The sequence below is a fragment of the Felis catus genome, chromosome D3 (genome assembly GCF_018350175.1).
Source record: "Felis catus isolate Fca126 chromosome D3, F.catus_Fca126_mat1.0, whole genome shotgun sequence".
NCBI classification, from domain to species: Eukaryota; Metazoa; Chordata; class Mammalia; order Carnivora; family Felidae; genus Felis; species Felis catus.
In genome coordinates, this window is record NC_058379.1 from 27,120,371 (window position 1) to 27,142,021 (window position 21,651).

The 21,651-nt window shown below is 38.9% G+C and overlaps 1 protein-coding gene across 9 annotated transcripts in view; it reads right to left on the minus strand.

The window, feature by feature from the left end:
• Nucleotides 1-1,078: 1,078 nt before the first annotated feature.
• Nucleotides 1,079-21,651, minus strand: part of LOC101093758 (YEATS domain-containing protein 2-like) — a 48,858-nt gene continuing 28,285 nt past the window's right edge. For 4 of the 9 annotated variants that reach the window (XM_045041639.1, XM_045041642.1, XM_045041637.1 and 1 more), the window contains one exon: nt 20,838-21,344. In XM_045041639.1, the coding sequence (XP_044897574.1) occupies nt 21,085-21,344 (260 nt within the window). In that variant the 3' untranslated portion in view covers nt 20,838-21,084. Of the gene's footprint in view, nt 2,610-5,190; nt 5,337-20,837; nt 21,345-21,651 lie in introns of those variants that run through there. The other 5 variants (XM_045041640.1, XM_045041646.1, XM_045041648.1 and 2 more) reach the window with 4 other exon arrangements.

Consider the following 21,651-nt stretch of genomic DNA (forward strand, 5'->3'; position numbering starts at 1 on the left):
AGAAACAGAGCCACACACACATTGTCAATTGATTCTTTGACAGAGGTCCCAAATTAATCCTGTGCTGACAATGTAGTCTTTTTACTAATGATGCTGGGACAACTGGATGGATAATTATTATGGGAACATAATGAATTTTATCCACACTTCTTAACAAATATAGATCTATGGATCATAGACCCAAATGTAAAATTAAACTATTAGCCTTGAGAAGAAAACATGGGTGGATTTTTTTGCGATCTTAGAATAGGCAAAGACTTCTTAGGGAGGACACAGAAAACACTAGCCAAAAAAAACAAGATAAATTTGATTTCAAAACTTCAAAAACTTCAGTTTGTCAAAATACACCATTAAGAAAAGGCATACAAAGCCCCACACTGGGAGGATTAATAATAAGTTGTACTTTTACATAATAATGATATAGGAAGTATAATGAAATTAATATTCCACTTATAATATATAAAATACTTGAATTCCAGGCATAAACTTGTAACAATGAAACAAAAGGAAAAAACAACTGGAGAGTTATAGCTTATGCTTGATTGTATAGACTATAATAAGGATGATAACACTTCCTAATTTAGTAAAGGTATTTTATTTATTTTTTAACGTTTATTCATTTTTGAGAGAGAGAGAGAGAGACACACACAGCAGAGACAGAGCATGAGCAGGGGAGGGGCAGAGCAAGGGAGACACAGAATCTGAAACAGGCTCCAGGCTCTGAGCTGTCAGCCCAGAGCCCGACGCGGGGCTCGAACTCATGGACTGCAAGATCATGACCTGAGCCAAAGTCAGATGCTTAATCGAAGGAGCCACCCAGGCGCCCGTAGTAAAGATATTTTAATGTAAGACTAATTAATTTTTCTCAGGATATTTTAAGTAACATTTTTATTTATTTATCTTTATTTTTTTCAATATATGGAGTTTATTGTCAAATTGGTTTCCATACAACACCCGGTGCTCATCCCAAAAGGTGCCCTCCTCAATACCCATCACCCACCCTCCCCACCCTCCCACCCCCCATCAACCCTCAGTTTTAAGTAACATTTTTAAATGGGATTTCCAAGACAAGGAAACATGCCTTTGTTTTTAGTTTACTGACTATTTCAAATAGTGTGTTGTTACCAGATTGGATTGTGGCAAGCAGGAATTGATTTGTTAGTGGATGTTCAAACAAACCTTCAAAAAAAGGTTAAGAATACTGGAATAAAAATTAGGCCATGAGCAGCCCCAAATACCATAACAAGAAACATAATCTTAAAAAATGTCCTGAAGATGTATGCTTTAGCTGCAGATAAAAACACACACCCCTATTACTGTTGAAACTGCACTTTGTAACTGGAAAAAAATGCGTAAGAAATGTGTGCAGAAAAATCGAAAGAAAACCCTATACAAGTGACAAGATTAACCATGGATATGGAATCAAGATTGACATTCCAGAATGCCATGAACCCTGTTACTCCCACAATCACAGAAGCAATAGCAAAAGTTACCCACAAGGAACACCGTGGATGAGGAATGAACAATAAGGAAACAATGAACATAGCTGAGGATGCAACAATGACATTTTGAACAGTGTTTTCTAATATTGCGGCAAACTCATCAAAATATATGAATGCCGGGTAATTAGGGGAATTTCACACTTTTCGGCTATGTTTCGTAACTGGAATAACGTCATCTTCTTATTGGTTGAAGAAGAAACGCCGATGGTCTGAACGAAGCCCCGGGAAGCAATGATTTCATGTGAAGATGAAATATTAATATCACACATAAAAAGTGGAAAATTTGTTAAAAAACTGGGCAAACTGTTTATGAAACTATTCTTATCATTTACATCTTGCCTGCTATTTTCCATATATTGCACATACTCTCGTAACCAAAACTCTGTAACATTTTTATCTACTTAGTCACTGTTTTCCAAATCTGCCAGACATTTTTCCAGTTTTTGCCTAGCATCTTTATCCAGTAGTCAAGAGTTTCAGTAACAATAACCATAACCCTGGGGCCATAATCCGAAAAATAATCTTCTACTTTAAAAAATGGTGTGACGTAGGAATCGTCACTTGCCAAATTTCAAAGGTCTAACCCTTCCTGCACTTGGAAACACCCATATATACTACTAATGATGTACAAAATGTATAGAAGCACTACAAAAAACTTGGACTCAGTGCTTGTGACAAAAGGGCCAAAATAGTCTCTGAAGAACAAATTCATTGGATGCACATCAGTTTCTTGTTCATCTGGGAGAGAATCACATGGGACACAGCAGGACTTTTTAAATGAAGAACACTTTTGGTCAGGAGTTTCTGGCTTTTTCAACCAACGTAGACAGACTACTTCTCTTTTACCATCCAGGGCCATAAATGCTCCAAAACAGGTGATGTTATAAAAATAACAAAAGAGCAGGGTTGTTCCTGTATAAGTGCAAAAAGTATTGTACGGACCCGAAAGAGGTCATAATCCCTGTATAGAAGGCCAGGACGTTGGTGATAGTGGTGATTGCACTGCCACTTTGGAATAGACACTGGACAGCCGCTGTTTGATGTTACCCATGAGGCTGGTCTCCTGCCAGGCAGAAATCATTATAAACATGTCATCAACCCCAAAACCTGTTAAAAAAACAAAGAAACAATTTGCATACATATTAATATCTATGAAAAATTAAACACATAAACTCGAACCATCTTCTTTTTCCATCTCTTAGATCTTATTTATCTTGCCTGATCTGTGCTTTGATACTACTACTTTCTCTGGTTGCTTCTGAATCCACAACAGAATCCACCCCTTCCTCTGTAATAACTCTGTGCTTCATTCATACTCTTATTATTTGTACATAGCACAGGATACTCTACTCCTACTCTTCATTTAGGGTGTTGTAATGATGAGTCAGGAAACATGTTGTAGGTGTTAGTCGAAGCAGGATTAGCATTGTATCTTTGATTCTACTGGATGACTTGAAAGACCATTTTCCCTCATAAACCATCTTAATGAATGCACAAACACACGAAGCCAACATTCTGTTGCTTAAAATATAAACGGGACTTATCTATTCTACAATTAGCATCTAACCAGCAATGTTTGCACCTCTTTCAAGATTTCTACTAGAGTTGACACTACTTTCACTCATGTATACCTTTGTTCCCATGTATATTGATGCAAACTCAATAAAATAAATAAGGAAATAAACTGCAATAAAATGCTGATCTAATTTCAATTTGGGGGGATCTTGTGCATGGGTTACATGGGAGGGTACTGGGAATTGCAACTTTGCCTCTGATGTTTTACAGGTATGATCAAGAAGACAGAAGAATCTGTATTGACACAAGTCTAAACATTCTGTCATAAACTGCATCCTGACATCCCATGGCTTACGAGCTTTGAGGATTTCACTTGGGCTCAGCAGCACAAAAGGGAAGAATCAGAAGTACTAGGGGACCAAGAATGAACTCTTGATATGTATTAGGTATTGAAAAACTAGTTTTGTGATTTATAGAAACTTATTCAGAAATTGTCCTTGAACACTTCTTGAGTTGCTTAAATCACTCACACACACACACACACACACACACACACACACACACACACACACACACACACACTCCTATGTACACATGGACTATTCAGTGTTGGTTTATATTAAATCAATTATGTACACTTTAACTATAGTTGTTTATGGCTGTGGGGAATACTGAGTGGCTAAGCGTGGGTGTGTACTAGGTAGGTGTGTCCTGAAGAGTTAGAGTAAATAAGTTGACATCCAGCAAACAGCTTTTCCACTGTCTCCCCGTGGAAACCAAATACTATTCCTTCCAAGTTCCTTACTTTCTAAAATGTAGAATGGATAAAGAAGATGTGGTTTATATATACAGTGGAATACTACTTGGCAATGAGAACAGATGAAATCTGGCCATTTGCAGCAAGGTGGATGGAACTGGAGGGTATTATGCGAAGTGAAGTAAGTCAGGCAGAGAAGGACAGATACCATATGTTTTCACTCATATGTGGATCCTGAGTAACTTCACAGAAGACCACGGGGGAGGAGGGAGGGGAAAAAAGTTACAGAGAGGGAGGGAAACAAACCATAAGAGACTCTTAAATACTGAGAACAAACTGAAGGTTGATGGGGGGGTGGGGAGAGGGGAAAGCGGGTGATGGGCATTGAGGAGAGCACCTGTTGGAATGAGCACGGGGTGTTGTATGGAAACCAATTTGACAATAATTTATATTTAACAAAAAATAAATAACTGGTGTCTCTTTAAATTAAAAAATAAAATATAATATAAACACCTTTGTTTTTCATGCTTATTGTCAAATAAATTCTGGAAGTACAAGAAAATGCAGAGAAAAAGTGTAAACAACAGTAATTCCACCCTGCATTTTTATGTATATCCATCCAGAATTTGCTCTATACAAATATGCACATATAACTATCTATTTCAAACACCTGGTTTCAATACCAGCATTTTTCATTTAACATTATATATCTACCTCCTTTTTAAGACTGGATATGATTCAAAAGTATTACTGTGCTGTGTTTGAGTTGACCAATCCCATGTTGACATGGAATTAAGTTTTCAAAACTTTTCCGTTCTAAATAATGCTGAAGTGAACATACTCGTTCTGCTCTTTGAGTACTTGTATAACCGTTAAGACAAATTTCTAAAAATGGAATTGTTAAGCCAAAGATATTTGCTGTTTGCTGTTTAACTCTTTTGATTTGCTGCAAATTGGATTTAAAAAAGTGTGTAACAATTTATAATTTTCTCCCAGCAGAATGAATATTCATTTATATACAATCTTCCTCATATCTTCAATCTTGCTAATATTTATTAATTTAATAAGAAGACAAGGTATCTCACTTTTGGTTTAATTTGTATCCATTCATTAATTGAGAAGTCAAATTAGTTTTTCCCTCTACTTCCAGTGAGGGATGTGTGTGTGTGTGTTTGTGTGTATGTGTGAACTGCCTGTTCATGTCTCTTGTCTGTGTTTTTCCATCTGGGGTACTAGATTTTTCTGCCTCTAAACACACACACTTCAATTTGATTTTCTTCTCTCCTGTCACCTCATTTTGGATCTGTGGAGCCACCTGAATATAATTATTTTGCTTAATCTAACATAAATTCCTTCCCTTATCTACCCCATACCCCCACATACACAATGTGCAGCTTCACATTTGGTTTTACTCACCTAGAATAAGAAATGGTGAATTTGCAACTATAATCACAAACGGCACCCCCATGTACAACATCAGGCCAAAGCCGCTCACCACTGCCAAGGCAGCAGAAATCACTCCCAAGGTTGCAGCCCACATTTTGTTTCGTACACAGTCACACCTGTACATTTGGAGGGAAAAATCATGGAATTTGTGGTGGTGGCTTCCACACTGAAATTCCATCAGTTTATAACATTCTCTACTTGGACATCTCTTCAGAAAGCTCTTGGGCAATCATTCCCATACCTGTCTGCTGAAGACCTTTAATTCCCAGGCACTGTTCCAGACCAAGTGGGAAAAAGGGCGGAGGGAACAGAAAAGCTGTGAATCAGTACTTTCACCAAACTTCCTGAGCAATTCTTCCACAGCTGGGCAAGCACAAATTCACTCACCACCAGTTCAGAGCCATAAAGATATGCCAAATACTTCAGATGGTTAATTACACCCTGATCTTCAAAGGGTGTCAATGGAATACAACAGCAAAGGGAGGGCAAGCTCTAGCAGAGAAAGTATCCATATTCAGTGCTCTTTTCACCCACCCTTAACTCCAAGTAGCCATAGATGCAATTCTAAACAGCTCTTGTATTTCAAAACCAGTTCAATATGTATTGTGATTAACAAAATGTATGAAAGTCTCCTCCTAAAACGTTTTCAGGATTCTTGTCTACTGGTGAAGGGGGCTCTAGGAAAGTTGCTACTAATTACAAAAGAATTAGAAATGTAGTCCATTAAAAAAAAAAAAAGTTTGTTTATGGGGCGCCTGGGTGGCTCAGTCAGTTAAACAACTGACTTTGGCTCAGGTCATGATCTCATGGTTTGTGGGTTTGAGCCCCATGTTCAGCTCTGTGCTGATGGTTTGGAGCTGGGAGCCTGCTTTGGACTTGTTGTCTCCCCTCTCTCTGCCCCGCCCCTGTTCATTCTCTCTCTCTCTCAAAAATAAATAAATGTTTTAAAAATGTTAAGTTTGCTTATTTATTTTTGAGAGAGAGCACAAGTGGGGGAGAGGCAGAGAGAGAGAGAGAGAGAGAGAGAGAGACAGACAGACAGACAGACAGAGACAGACTACCAAGCAGGCTCCACACTACCAGTGCAGAGCCTGATGTGGGGCTTGAACCCACAAACAATGAGATCATGACCTGAGCCAAAGTCAGACACTTAACCATCTGAGCCACCCAGGCGCCCCTCTAGTCCATTTTTAACAACACAGCCTGTGCCTTTTTCTTTGCTGGACCAACAAAAATGGGAATATATAGGCAGCATTTTAAAGTATGGATTCAGCACTTTACCTACCCAATAACCACAATATTACATTTGAAAATATTGACAACCACCTCTGGTTTTATATTTTGCTTTTTTGTTAACTGCTTCAAAACAAATGACTGATACTTATCTCTAGATATTTTTAGGAGGAGAGAGAAACTAAGTTTGGATTGAAGACTAGGAGAGTCCACTATGGAAATAGAAGCACTGATTCCAATACAACAACATGACCATGACCTTTAGGCAAGACAACAGTAAAATAGCTAAACTTTCTTTTCTGAAAAAAAATTTCTACACCATGGTTTTATTTATTTATTTTTTTTCAACACACCAGTGCTATGAGTTAAACTCAGGGCCCGAAGCCAACCACATGTGCAAAACTCCAGAGCAAAAGTAAAATTCCTTGTTAGAATAAAATTTGATTATAATGAATACTTTCTTAAAACAACAATGTTGGTTTATAGCAGTTTGATATAAGAAAGTAACAAAGATGAACTTTGTTCTTGTTTTTTTTTTTCAACATTTATTTATTTTTGGGACAAAGAGAGACAGAGCATGAACGGGGGAGGTGCAGAGAGAGAGGGAGACACAGAATCGGAAACAGGCTCCAGGCTCCGAGCCATCAGCCCAGAGCCTGATGCGGGGCTAGAACTCACGGACCGCGAGATCGTGACCTGGCTGAAGTCGGACGCTTAACCGACTGTGCCACCCAGGCGCCCCAACAAAGATGAACTTTGAAATCAGAAAGATGAATGAGTTACTTATGATATTCCATCTTTCAAGTTTCTGGATTTTTTGGTATAAAATTTTCAGATGATGTAAGGGAGGGAGTGAAGTATATTATTGCCTATAGTGACTTTATTTTGACTACGTGCTGAGTTGACTTTGTCTAAATGATCTTTACTTTGATGTGCAATAGACAATGGAAGGAAACGTTTTAAGATGGAACACTGCAGGAGTTTGGTGAATACACTTGCAGATATCCCGGTCTCCGAGAAAGTTCTTTTTTTTTTTTAAGTTCATTTCTCTTGAGAGAGAGAGGCTGACAGAGAGAGACAGAGAGAAAGAATGGCAAACAGGCTCCACACTGTCAGCGCAGAACACGAAGTGGGGCTCAAACCCATGAACCACGAGATCATGACCTGAGCCGAAGCCTAGAGTCAAGACGCTTAGCTGACAGAGCCACCCAGGCACCCCTGAGAAGGATTTTGTTTCAGGCAGTTTATCAGAATGACCTAGGGAAGTCTTAGAACTTGAGATCTCCTGGAACCTGGCTATGCAGATCCTGATTCAGTAGGTTGGTAGGGAAGCTGCAGAATCTTTATGTCTAAAACCTTCCCCAGATGACTCCAGTGCAGGCAGCAAGATGGCCAACCTTCTGAATGTTTTATTTACCTGACAGGGAAGGGCTAAATTAGAACTTATTATTCTTAGACAACAATCTATATGTTTGCTAAGAGATCCACATCTTCCTTCAAAGGTAATGATGTTTCTCATAAGTAAACAACAGTTTACAGTGTGTTTGAGAAGGGAAAGATTTTGCAGCTTGTTTCAGAAAGGGATCTAATATTTGGTGTAAATGTTGTCATGTCCAAAATGTGAGACAATTTTGAAGGAGACAAGAAGATCAATATACCACTACTTGCTGTAGAATGAGGTTCAGGCTAGAGCATATACTTGAAAAAGTTTGTTCATATGACTTCACAATCAGACAATAAATACGGAACCCTAAAATAGGTGCAAATAAGGGTTCTGTGTGAGGTAAATGCATATGTGCAAGGATAACCTTCATATGTAAGTGTAAATGAGTCAGGCAGGATGGGCAATGTCTTAGGGACTGTCTAGGAGGCTGTTGTCCAGACCAGCAATAAGAGATTCTCAGTGATAACAGAGAGGTAGGAGTGGGAGATGTCCTAGGAATTTACAAACACACTCAAAGGAGAATTGGTTTTATTTTAAAGCCTAGAGAAGGCATGTATTGAAGCATCATGGCAGCAGCTGTGCCTTAAGGATTTCCCTCCTCCCTTTCTTTTTCTCCTTGGACATGCTCCAACTAACTTAGCAAGATGGGAAGCAGGAAGAGAAGGGATAGAAGAGGGCTGGCGAACCAACAGAATGGGGGAAGATATTTGCAAATGACATATAACATAAAGGCTTATTATCCAAAATCTATAAAGAACTTACCAAACTCAACACCTGAAATAATCCAGTGAAGAAATAGCCAGAAGACACGATTAGACCAAAGAAGGCATCCAGATGGCCAACAGACACATGAAAAGATACTCAACGTCACTCAACACCAGGGAAATACAAATCAAAACCACGGTGAGATACCACCTCACACCAGAGTGGCTAAAATTAACAACTCAGGAAACAACAGATGTTGGCAAGGATGTGGAGAAATGGGAACCCTCTTGCACTGTGGTGGGAAGGCAAACCCTCTTGCACTATGGGTGGGAATGCACAATTGGTGCAGCTGCTCTGGAAAACAATGTATCCAAAGGATACAGGAGTGCTGATTCATGGGGGCACATGAACCCCAAATGTTTATAGCAGTGCTATCAACAATAGCCAAAATACAGAAAGAGCCCAAATGTCCATCAACTGATGAATGGATAAAGAAGATGCGGTTTATGGGGCGCCTGGGTGGCTCAGTCGGTTAAGCGGCCGACTTCGGCTCAGGTCATGATCTCGCAGTCCGTGAGTTCGAGCCCCGCGTCGGGCTCTGTGCCGACAGCTCAGAGCCTGGAGCCTGTTTCAGATTCTGTGTCTACTCTCTCTGACCCTCCCCCGTCCATGCTCTGTCTCTCTCTGTCTCAGAAATAAATAAATAAACGTGAAAAAATTACGAAAAAAAAGATGTGGTTTATATATACAATGGAACACTACTTGAAAATGAGAAAGAATGAAATATTGCCATTTGCAACTACGTGGATGGAACTAGAGGGTGTTATGCTAAGCAAAATTAGTCAGAGAAAGACAAATATCATGTGACTTCACTCATATGAGGACTTTAATATACAAAACAGATGAACATAAGGGAAGGGAAGCAAAAATAATACAAAAACAGGGAGAGGGACAAAACATAAGAGACTCTTAAATATGGAGAACAAACAGAGGGTTACTGTTGTAGGAGGAGTTGTGGGAGGGGGGATGGGCTAAATGGGTAAGGGCATTAAAGAATCTACTTCTGAAATCACTGTTGCACTATATGCTAACTAACTTGGATGTAAATTTTAAAAAATAAATTAAATTTTAAAAATTTAAAAAAGAAGATGTGGTTTATACATACAATGGAATACTACTTGGCAATGAGAAAGAATGAAATCTTGCCATTTGCAACAACGTGGATAGAACTGGAGGGTATTATGCTAAGTGAAATAAGTCAGTCAGAGAAAGACAGATACCATGTTTTCACTCATATATCAAATCTGAGAAACTTAACAGAAGTCCATGAGGGAAGGAAAGGGTAAAAAATCATTTCAAACAGAGAGGGAGGGAAACCATAAGAGACTCTTAAATACAGAGAACTGAGGCTTGATTTGGGGGGGTGAGGTGAGGGGAAAATTGGTAATGGGCATTGAGGAGGGCACTTGTTGGGATGAGCACTGGGTGTTATATGTCAGCGAAGAATCACGGGAATCTACCCTGAAACCAAGAGCACACTGTGTCCTCTGTATGTCAGCTAACTTGACAATAAATTATATTCAGGGAAAAAAAAAAAAGAAGAGAACTGGTAAGCTCCTTTCTCCCCATTAAGGGCTATCCCATGCAGCATGCTCTAGCAAAGGGTGCTGGAGGGCACCTTAACTTTAAATCAAGTCACCAATTTTGTTTATTACATGGACACGGACATGGACATTTTAACTCTGACTGGAGGATTTTGTCCTACCTGCTAATAACCACAAAAGTCACATAGCCTGTCTGAGTTTTCATGGGGCAGAGGAAGATCTTGCTCTTACCCACAAAACTTAAAGGGAACAAAGGGAGACAAAAATAAAGTTGCATTATGTTTATACCTCATGAGTCCTATATGTTTCATATGCTGGTTACATAAACATAAAGTCTTCAAAGACAAATAAATATAAATCATTTTCTAGGGGTGTCTGGCTGGCTCAGTCGGTTAAGAATCCAACTCTTGGTTTTGGCTCAGGTCATGACCTCCTGGTTTGTGAGTTCAAGCCCTGTGTCGGGCTCTGCTCTGACAGCGCAGAGCCTGCTTGGGATTCTTTCTCTCCCTGTCTCTCTGCCTCTCCTCTGCTCACTCAACCATGCTCTCTCTTTCAAATTAAATAAATATTAAAAAAATCATTTTCTAATTGCCTTCAGTATAAGATTTTCTGTACCACTGTCCATAATTATTAGTAAAGATAAGCGAGAATTGATATAAATGTGTATCTTCAGAACCAACTACCTAGTAGGAAAGTTTTGTCAAGCCAATTGTTGGTACCTTGGAGATTCCACACTAGATTAACATTATTTTTATACTCTAATGACTTTAACAAAACTGAATTTGGTCTTTTTTCCTTCCCATCCTTCCTCCCCTATTTTCTCCCTCCCTCCCTCTCACCCTTCCTTCTTAGTTTTTTGATTTTGTTTGTTTTCTAGGGAATGTGGTCTTTCTTTCCAAAATAACAAAGTTGCGAGGTAGTTTATTAACTCTAACGAGATACCCATCATGGTTAATTCCCTCTACCTACTGGGGCCTTATGTTTCTCTACCTGAAAATCTAGAGAGTTGAATTATATCATTTGTTCCCAAGCCTACCTATACAGGAGAATCAATTAAAGACATTTTTGAAATATAGATTTTCAGACTGAAACCCCAGAGACTTGATTCAATAGGTGGCTTCAGAATAAGTAGCTGTAGAGTCCTCTCTGGAACTCTGCTGTAAGAATCACTCAATTAATATATTCTATGGGGTTACTTCTACAACTAAATACTGGTGTTTGCTGATATTTTCAATATTTTAGCTTTCTGATTACAAGAGCTCAAACTAACCCTAATGCCCAGATAACAATTTTTAAGTGCTTAACAAGGTAAACCCCACGTCCAAACAATGGGGACACCCAAGTCAATTAAATTAGAGATTGATTTTTTTATATAGTTAAAAGTACTAGTTCAAATTTATACAGAAATAAGGACTTGTTTAATTCTATCAGCATGTCTGCTTCCAAATGGAACAATTAATCACGATTGGCACAATATGTAAAGTAAAAACCGTATGCCAAATGAAACAAAACTGGCCATAATTTCTTTATTTGTTTTTACTATTCCATCTGATTGCACACTATTGCCAATGGGGGTTGGGGAGAAAAGAAAGTTTAAAAAATAAGAGTTTAGTGCTGGATATCAGCAAAACATGGCGTAGGAATTTCCCAAGTCTCATCCCGACAAAGAAATATAGAAAAATGGGCATATATTTTCAGAATTCTGTGAACTCTGGAAAGCAGTCAAAAGCTTATAGCAACTAAGCAAGTGCTAAATGAAAGAAAACCAGGGGAGTGCTTGAAAATAGTAGGAATGTTTTATAGTGATTTTACATGCCCTGTCTCCCTCTCCAGTGTGATAGTCGTCTTAAAGTGGCAGTGATCATAATGTGGCAGATGTGTTAAAGTGGCCCCAGTCCCAAACTGTCCCTAAGACAGCAGGGATCTTCAAGTGGTAACAGCTCATGTTACCATGATGGAGCCATTTCCCTGTTTTTGGAGGAAGCAGAGCAGAGATTATTCCTAAAATAGTTTATATGTCTGTTCTAACCTATTTGGGGGCTACCTGAAGGACTGATGCAAGGCACTCCTCTGTTTTGTCTAACTCAAAACTCAGGTGGAGAAAGCTGGAAACACCACAAGTTGAATGAACAAACCTCATGTGCATAGAGCAAAAGATTATAGCTCAAAGATACAAAAGACTGCCTATGGAAAAAGATGAGGAGCATTTCTCTGGGAATTTAGGAGATTAAAAAGCTCTCAGTTATACTGGGGAATTTAGAAAATTACCCAGGGCAAGATGTATGCTCAGAAAAGACCTAAGAAGACCCTAAACTTTCACCTAGGGCTGATCCCTAGGTACAGTGTAAGCCTTGGTAAGTGTTGGAGGTTCCAGGCACAGAACCATTTTGCAAACACTGGGAGAGCTCCTGGCATCCAAGGAAATCTATGTCAAAACACTAGCTAAGGTACAGAAACTTCAGTGAACACAAAAAACAATAATTACAGTCTTTTGATAATAGTTTCGGAAAATCACAAAGAAAATGGGCCACTAATCTTAAATAAACACATAGGAAAACAACAGAAAACCCTGGGGAAGGTGGAATCTGATTTCCAGTTAGCCAAATGTCCAGTCTTCTACACAACCACCACCACCACCAATAACAAATCACAAGGTATATAAAGATAGAGGAGAGTGTGGTTCAAACTATGTGTGAAACAAAATAAATAGGCAGAAATCATCCTTGAGGAAAGACAGAGCTAGGACTTACTAGACAAAGACTATAAATACTTTTCTAAATATGCTTACAGAGCTAAAGAAGAGCTCTGACAAGGAAATAAGAAAAACAATGTATGAGGAAAATAATAATATAAAGAGGTAGAAACTTTTTAAAGGAACCAAACAGAAATTCTGAAACTGAAAAATACAATAACTGAAATGACAGAACACAAACCCAAAAACACTAGGCGCATTCAACAGCAGGCCCAATAGGCAGAAGAATCAGTGAACTGAAAATGGGACAATTGGAATGTATGTAGTCTAAGAGACATAAAGAAAAAAGGATGAAGAAAAGTGAGAAGAACCTCAGAGATCTGTGGGCCTACGAGCCAGTAGATCAACATACACATTATGGGAGTTCCAGGAGAGAGAGAAAAGGAGGCAGGAAGAATATTTAAAGAAATAATGGCTGAAAACTTCCCAAATTTGGTAGAAGATATGAAGCTACAAATCCGAGAAGCTTAATGAAGTTCAAATAAGATGAACTCAAAAAGACCCAGACTGAGAACATTATAATCAAATCATTGAAAGCCAAAGGCAAAGAGAGTCTTGGAAGCACTGAGAGAGGAGCAACTCACCAAATATAAGGGACCCTTAATAAGTATAAAAGCTGATTGTTTGTTAGAAACCAGGGAGGCAAGGAGACAATGGGATATTTATAGTGCTTAAAGAAAAAAAAAACATCAACTAAAATTCTGTATTCATCAAAACTGTCCTTCAAAAATGAAGGAGAAATTAAGACATTCCAGATAAACAAGAGCTAAGCGGGCTTGTTAATCAGACCTGCCCTATATGAGATGGTAAAAGGAATCCTTCAGGCTGAATAGAAAGAACAATAAAAAGTAATGCTAAGTCATATGAGGAAACATAGGTCTTGGTCAAATATAACAGCAAGTATTATTATATTTTTGGTTTATAATCCTACATTGTATTACCTACAGAATTTAGAACATAAAAATAATTATAACTCTGTTATTGGGCATAGAGTGTATACAGACATAATTTGTGACAACAACAACATAAAGAGTGGGGGACAGAGGTGTATAGAAGCAGCAGATTTGTGTGTTTTTGAAGTTAAGTTGGTATCAGTTTAATGTAGGTTGTTTTAAACTTAGAATTATATGCATCAGCATGGTAACCATAAAGAAAATCTCACAAAATCATGGCGAAAGGAAATGAGAAGAGAATCAAACAACTCATTAGAAAAATAGAAACTAAACATAGAAAAAGGGATAATGGATGAAGTAAGGGACAGAAAAACTGTATGATACACAGAATACAAATAGCAAAATAGCAGAAGTCCTTCCTTGTCAGCAGTTATTTTAAATGTAAACGGATTAAACTCTTGAATAAAAGGGTAGAAATTGACAGAAGGGATAAAATAACATGATTGAACTATATGCTGTCTACAAGAGACTCATTATAGATCCAAAGACATAAATAGATTGAAAGCTAAAGGATGGAGAAAGATATTCCATATAAATATAACCAAAGGAGGGCAGGATTGAATATGCTTCTATAAGACGAAATAGATTTTATTTTAAAAACAGTTAAAAGAGACAAAGAAGGGCATTATATAGTGATGAAAAGAACAATTCATCAAGAAGATTCATCTACAAACATACATGCACTGCCAATAGGGACCCAAAAATGAAACAAATATTAACAGACTTGTAGACAGAAATAGAGAATTCAATATGCCACTTTCAATAATGTATAAAACATCTAGGCCAATAATCTATGAGGAAACAGAAGAAATGGACAACACTAAATAAATTAGACCTTACAGAGATATATACAACACTCAACCCAATGATAGAAGAATATACATTATTCTCAAGTGAACATGAAACATTCTCTGGAATACAGCATACGTTAGGTCAGAAAACAAGTCTGAAAATGTAAAAATATTGAAATTACCAAATGTATCTTTTTAACCAACAATGGAATGGAGCTACAAATCAATAATAGAGGGAAAACTGGATAATTCAAAATGTATGGAAATTTAGCAACTCACTATCAAATAACCAGTGGGTCAAAGAATAAATCACAAGGGAAATTAGAAAATACTTAGCAACAAATGAAAATAAAGACACAGCAAAACATAACTTACAGGTTATAGCAACACCAGTGCTCATAGGTAAATTTATACTACGTTAAAAAAGAAAAAAAAGGTCTTCAGTCACCTTACGGTACTAGACATATCGCAGAAATAGAAACAAAATAAAACAAAACAAAACCCAAAGCTAACAAGGAAGGAAATGAAAAGATTAGAATAGACACATATGCAATTGAGACTAGAAAAACAATGGAGAGAACCAACAAAGCCAGAAATTTATTTGATTTTTATTTTTATTTTTTTTAAAGAAGTCATTTTTTTTTTCAACGTTTATTTATTTTTGGGACAGAGAGAGAGTCAGAGCATGAACGGGGGAGGGGCAGAGAGAGAGGGAGACACAGAATTGGAAACAGGCTCCAGGCTCTGAGCCATCAGCCCAGAGCCCGACGCGGGGCTCGAACTCACGGACCGCGAGATCGTGACCTGGCTGAAGTCGGACGCTTAACCGACTGCGCCACCCAGGTGCCCCCAGAAATTTATTTTTTAAAAAGAATCAACAAATTGATAAACTCTTACCTAGAGTGACAAAGAAAAAAGAAGACAGAAATAACTAAATCAGATATGAAATTGAAGACATTACTACTAACGTTAGAGAAATATGAAGAATTATAAAAGAGCACTATAGGGTTGTCTGGGTGGCTCAGATGGTTGAGCTCCGACTTTGTCTCAGGTCATGATCTCACGATTGATGGTTTTGAGCCCTGCATGGGGCTCACTGCTGTCAGTGCAGAGCCCACTTTGGATCCTCTGTCCCCTCCCCCCACCACCTCTCTCCCTCTCGTGCACTCTCTCTCAAAAATAAATAGACATTAAAAAAATAAAGAATGCTATAAACAACTTATGCCAACAAACTATATGAAATGCACAAATTTCTAGAAACACCTAAATGACCTAAACTGACTCAAGATGAAATAGAAAATCTCAACAGACATTGAATAAGTAAAAAGACTGAATCAGTAATCAAAAACCACCCAAAAAGAAAAGTCCAAGACCAGATGGCTTCACTGGTAAATTTTACTACACATGTAAAGAAGAAGTAACACCCATCCTTCTCAAGTCCTTCCAAAAAGTTGAAAAGGAAGAAACACTCTCTAACTCATTCTATGAGACCAACATTACACTGATACCAATCCCAGACAAAGGTTACAAGAAAAAAACTATAGATCAATATCTTATGAATGTAGATTCAAATGTCCTTAATAACATTCTGCAAACCCAATTCAATAGCACGTTAAAAAGATTGTACATCATTACCGACTAGGATTTATCCCAGGAATGCAAGAGTGGTTCAACACGGGAAAAATCAATCAAGTAACATATCACGCTAATAGAACAAAGGATAAAATCTACACGATCATCTCAATAGATGCAAAAAAGGCATTTGACAAAATCCAACACCCAATTATGATTTAAAAGAAAACCCTCAAAAACAAGGAATAGAAAGGAACTTCCTCAAAATGATAGGGACCTTTATAAGAAATGAATATCTAACAATATAATCCAAAGTGAAAGCTGAAAGATTTCCCTTCAAAATCAGGAACAAGATAAAGATGCCCACTTTCACCAATGACACTTGACATTGAAGTGGAAGTGCTATCCAGAGGAATTAAATAAGAAATGGAAATAAAAGGAATCCAAATTGGAAATGAAGAAGTATAACGATCCCTTTTCACAGATTACATGATTCTGTAATATGAAAATTCCCAAGAAACCACAATAAAACTAATAGAGGGAATAAACAAATTGAGCAAAGCTGCAGGATACAAGATCAACACACAAATACCAGTTGTGTTTCTATATACGTGCAATGAACAATCCAAAAATGAAATGAAAAAAGCAATTCCATTTAGTGTCTAAAAGAATAAAATATTTAGAAATAAATTTAACCAAGGAGCTGAAAGACAGAAAGCTACAAAACTCTAGTGAAAGAAACTAAAGAAGACCTACGTTAATGGAAATGCAACCTTAGTTCACGGGGAGGAAGACAGTATTGTTAAAATGTTAATCTCACTTAAAACAACCTACAGATTCAACACAATCTTTATCAAAATTTCAATGACCTTCCCCCCCACCCCAGAAATGGAAAAGTCAACCCTCAAATTCATATGGAATTGCAAGGAGTCCTAGATATCCAAAATAATCATGAAAAAGATGATAAAAATTGGAGGGCTGAGATTTCCAGATTTCAAAACTCATAACAAAGCTACAGGAATCAAAGCAGTGTGGTACCGGCACATCAACATACATGTAGGCTCATGGCATATAATTTAGAGTCCAGAAATAAACCCATACATCTACAACCAATTGATTGTTTACAAGGATGCCAAGTCCAATCAACTGGGAAAGAATAGTCTGTTCATCACATGGGACTTGGAAAACTGGATTTCCAGCAATCAACATGGAAACATGGATTTCCACATGGATTTCCATGCACAAGAATGAAGTTAAACCCCTACTCACACTACATATACAAAAGTGAACTAAAAATTGATCAACAACCTAAATATGAGGGCTAAAACCATAAAACTCTTAGAAGGAAACACAGGGCAAATGTGCATGACATTGAACTTGTCAATGGATTCTTAGATATAAGTAGCGAAAGAACAAAATAAGATAAAGTGGATTTCATCAAAATTAAAAACTCTTGTGCATTAAAGACATTATCAAGAAAGTGAAGAGACAATACACAGAGTGGGAGAAAATATTTATAAATCATATATCTGATAAAGGTTTAATATTTAAAACATTCTAAACACTGAGGTGTCTGGATGGTTCAGTCAGTTGAGTATCTGACTTCAGCTCAGGTCATGATCTCATGGTTTGTGGGTTCACTCCCCGCATCAGGCTCTGTGCTGGCAGTGTGGAGCCTGATTGGGATTCTCTCTCCTCTCTTTCTGACCCTCCCCCATTCATACTTCTTCTCTCTCGAAATAAGAAAAAAAAAACTTAAAACCAAATATACAAAGTACTCACCAACAATAGGACTCAAAAACAAAAATACAACCAAATTAAAAAATGGGCAAAGGACTTGCATAGACATTTCTCCAAAGATGTACATATGGCCAATAAACACATGAAAAGATACTTAAGATCATTAGTAATTAGGGAAATGTAAATCAAACCACACTTTGTCACTATTGACTATTATCAATAAAACAAAAAACAAGTGTTGGTGAGGATGCGGAGAAATTGGAACCTTTATACATTGCTGGTAGGATTTGGAGGTTCTTCAAAGAACTGAACATAGAATTATCACTCCACCCACCATTCCATTCCCAGGTATATACTGAAAATAATTGAAAACAGGAGCTCAAGAAAATATTTGTACACCAATGTTCGTTGCAGCATTATTCACAAAAGCCAAAAAGTGGAAACATTCCAAGTGCCCATCAACAGTTAAGTGTATAAACAGTGCTGTATGTATACGGTGAAATACCAGTCATAAAAATGAATGAAGTTTTGATACGTGCTAGGATATAGAGGAACCTTGAAAACATTATGCCAAGTGAAATAAGCCAGTCACAAAAGTACACATATTGTGTGATTCCACTTATATGAAATCTCTAGAATAAGCAAATTCATAGAGATAGAAAGTAGATGAAGGTTAGCCAGGACTGGGGGGAGGCCATGGAAAGTTACTGCCTAAGGGTTATACAGTTTCTGTTTGGGGGGATGGAAAGATTTAGAAACAGACAGTTGTGGGGGGCCTGGGTGGCTCATTAAGCGTCCAACGTCGGTTCAGGTCATGATCTCCGGGTCTGTGTGTTCGAGCCCCGCGGCAGGCTATGTGCTGACAGCTCAGAGCCTGGAGCCTGCTTCCAATTATGTCTCCTTCTCTCTCTACCCCTCCCCCACTTGTGCTCTCTCTCTATCAAAAATAAAGAAACGTAGAAACATAAAAATGAAAAAAAAAACAGATAGTTGTGATGGTTGCACAACTGTGAATGTAATTAATGCCACTGAAATATACACTTAAAAATGATTAGAATGGCATATTTTATATCAATTATCTGTATTTTGCCACCCAAAAATATCTGTTAAAAAGAGTTAAGAAACAATGAAACCATTTTACCTGTAGCATGATAGGATTGCAAATAATATGATTAGAAGTTATGCCAAGTGAACCAAAGGGATCACTGTCATCAAGGTTGCTTCAAGTTCCATTGTGTAGAAATTGATGTAAAGTAGACCACCTGCCACAAAAATTTAGTCAAGTAAATAACTTTTCATTCCAATATTTGTGCGAGTTACCAACCCTATTGAAACACTATAGCTTACTGATTGAAACACGTTAAGAGTTAGTAAAAGATCAAAATATGTGAATCGTGATTTTAGAATAAAGAAGATTAACATAGGTGTACTTCTTCCCACAAATATGTGGCACGCTTTCCAAAGTTTCTTTCAGAAAACCAAGGTTTAAACCTGAATACACAAAATCTGAGATCTACCGAAGATTGTGAAACCATTCATAATTACAGAAATTGTGGCTTTTTCTAGAATTTTAGTAGGTCGTTGTCTTTTACTATTTTAATTTCATCGACATTTCAGAAGGATCTGCTATTTTTCCAATAGTTGTCTCACTTTGACCAGGCTTATTCACAACTATTAGTTACAGAATAGCTAGCATGTGCCTGGCACTAGGCTATATAACTTACTTGGTAAACGGTGAGCTAATTCTCTTTTCAATAATACCATGGAACTTGTTAAAAGTTTGTTGCTTTTATTCCAATGAACCCCAAACACATTTCAGAGGGTTCCCCCAAATAGCAAAGACTTTAAGAGTAAGGATTTTAAAGTAATTTGACTGGAAAACCTGATGATCAATGTCTGCACTGAGCAGACCTACCTTAAGGATGTGGGATTTGTGTTTTCCACCAGAATATTATTAAGGATTTATGCTGTGTGGCATCCTTTGGTGTGTGAGATTAAGGAAGTTGGATTAAGTGCCAAACAGAGTAGAGCACTCCCAGCTGCAAGTCAAGGACTCCAATAAGTAATCCAGGAGTGCTACTACTTGGAAAACGTGTTCTTACCCCTCCCACCTTCTCCTGGTCTCCCTATAAAACTCAGCCACCAGATACCTGGATCCTCTTCGAGGCCAGACTCTTTTCAATGTTGCTAAATTGGTTCAGGAAATGGGTCAACCATTTCTTACCATGTTCGTTGTCCTCTCCATCCTCAGTTTTCAGGTAGTAGAGCAGCCTCACGGCTTTGGCTTCCAGGAGTAACTGGTTCATTCCCATCGTCTCGCCTAAGAAGGTTCCTCCAATGGTGCCAGCCAGGTAGATGGGCTGACAGGTGTGGTTGTAGATTGGGAAAGTGACATTTCTCAGGTCGAGGTCCCTGTTCATCTGCCAGGCATACAGGAGTGGGTTGGAAGGCACGCAGAGACCCTGGTGCTTGGCACACACCTGATTGTAGTGGATCTGGGTTCCGTTTTCCCCCATTGCATACAGATCCTGGATCACGTCATCCACTTTACTAACTTCTGATAAGATTGCTGGTTCTAGCAGGGAGGTGGTGTTGGAGACCGCTAGAATACAAGTGAAATTGACCTCGGTGCTCTTCCTGGAGATGGAGAAGCGGTGAGAGTCGTTGGCAGTGAAGCGTTCCTGCACAAAGTGCCGCTCGGCCTTGGCTGGGCTCCCTATTGGGGTGTACTGCTCCTCGAGGTTTTCTTCTACATCCTTGGGCAGGTAAATCAAACCGGTGCCCAGAGCAGCTGTCAGCACCATGGGCACCAGCAGGAAGATCCAGGGGTGCGCGCCCACTTCGCATCCCAGCCTTCGGAAGAGGCAGGAGAGGGGCCCCTCCAGGCAGTCGGTGTGGCAACGGGGGTCTCTCGGACACCTGGTTTTCCGACGGTGAGACGGGCAGCGAGGAGTCCCCCCTCACTGACACCGAATGTGAATGGGGCACCCCAGCGGGCTCTGGAAACTGCCCCGAAGCCCAGGTCATCTCAGGTTCCTGTCTTCCACCGAAGAACTGCTCTGACTGGTGCTTAGAGGCCGGGAGTGGCTCTGAGCCCAGCCCTGCCTCGGGTTGCCGCCTCAGCTCTGACCTGGGCTCCAGCTCCTCCGCTGGGGGCTCCTGCTCCGCCTGCGCCTCCGCCTCCGGCCAGGCCTCTGGCGCTACCTTGCAGGGAGGAAGGCTCATTTCCGGGAAGGAAAGGCCAGGGTCTCAAACGTGACAGCAGATTAGAAAGCAGCCACTGGACCAAGTGCCCGTCTCCGCCCCACACGACGGTTTCCTGGAGAAATTCTGAGGAAGTCTATTTGAGTTCCGGCCGCTTGTGCCCGGATCCTGGAGGCTCCCGTTGGGGAGCACGTGTTTTGACTCATAGCCCATCCAGCCCCAAATTTGTCTGTGGCGTGCCTGATGCTCCCAGAAAGTTAGTACACAAACACTACTTTATGGTAAGATGCGTGCCTCTTCTACAAGGCTTACACACACACACACACACACACACACACACACACACACACACACACACACGGTGTCACCTTTCCAGGGATCATCCAGTAACACAGTTCTCGGGTAAGGTGAACCTCGTACCCCTGGTTTAGTG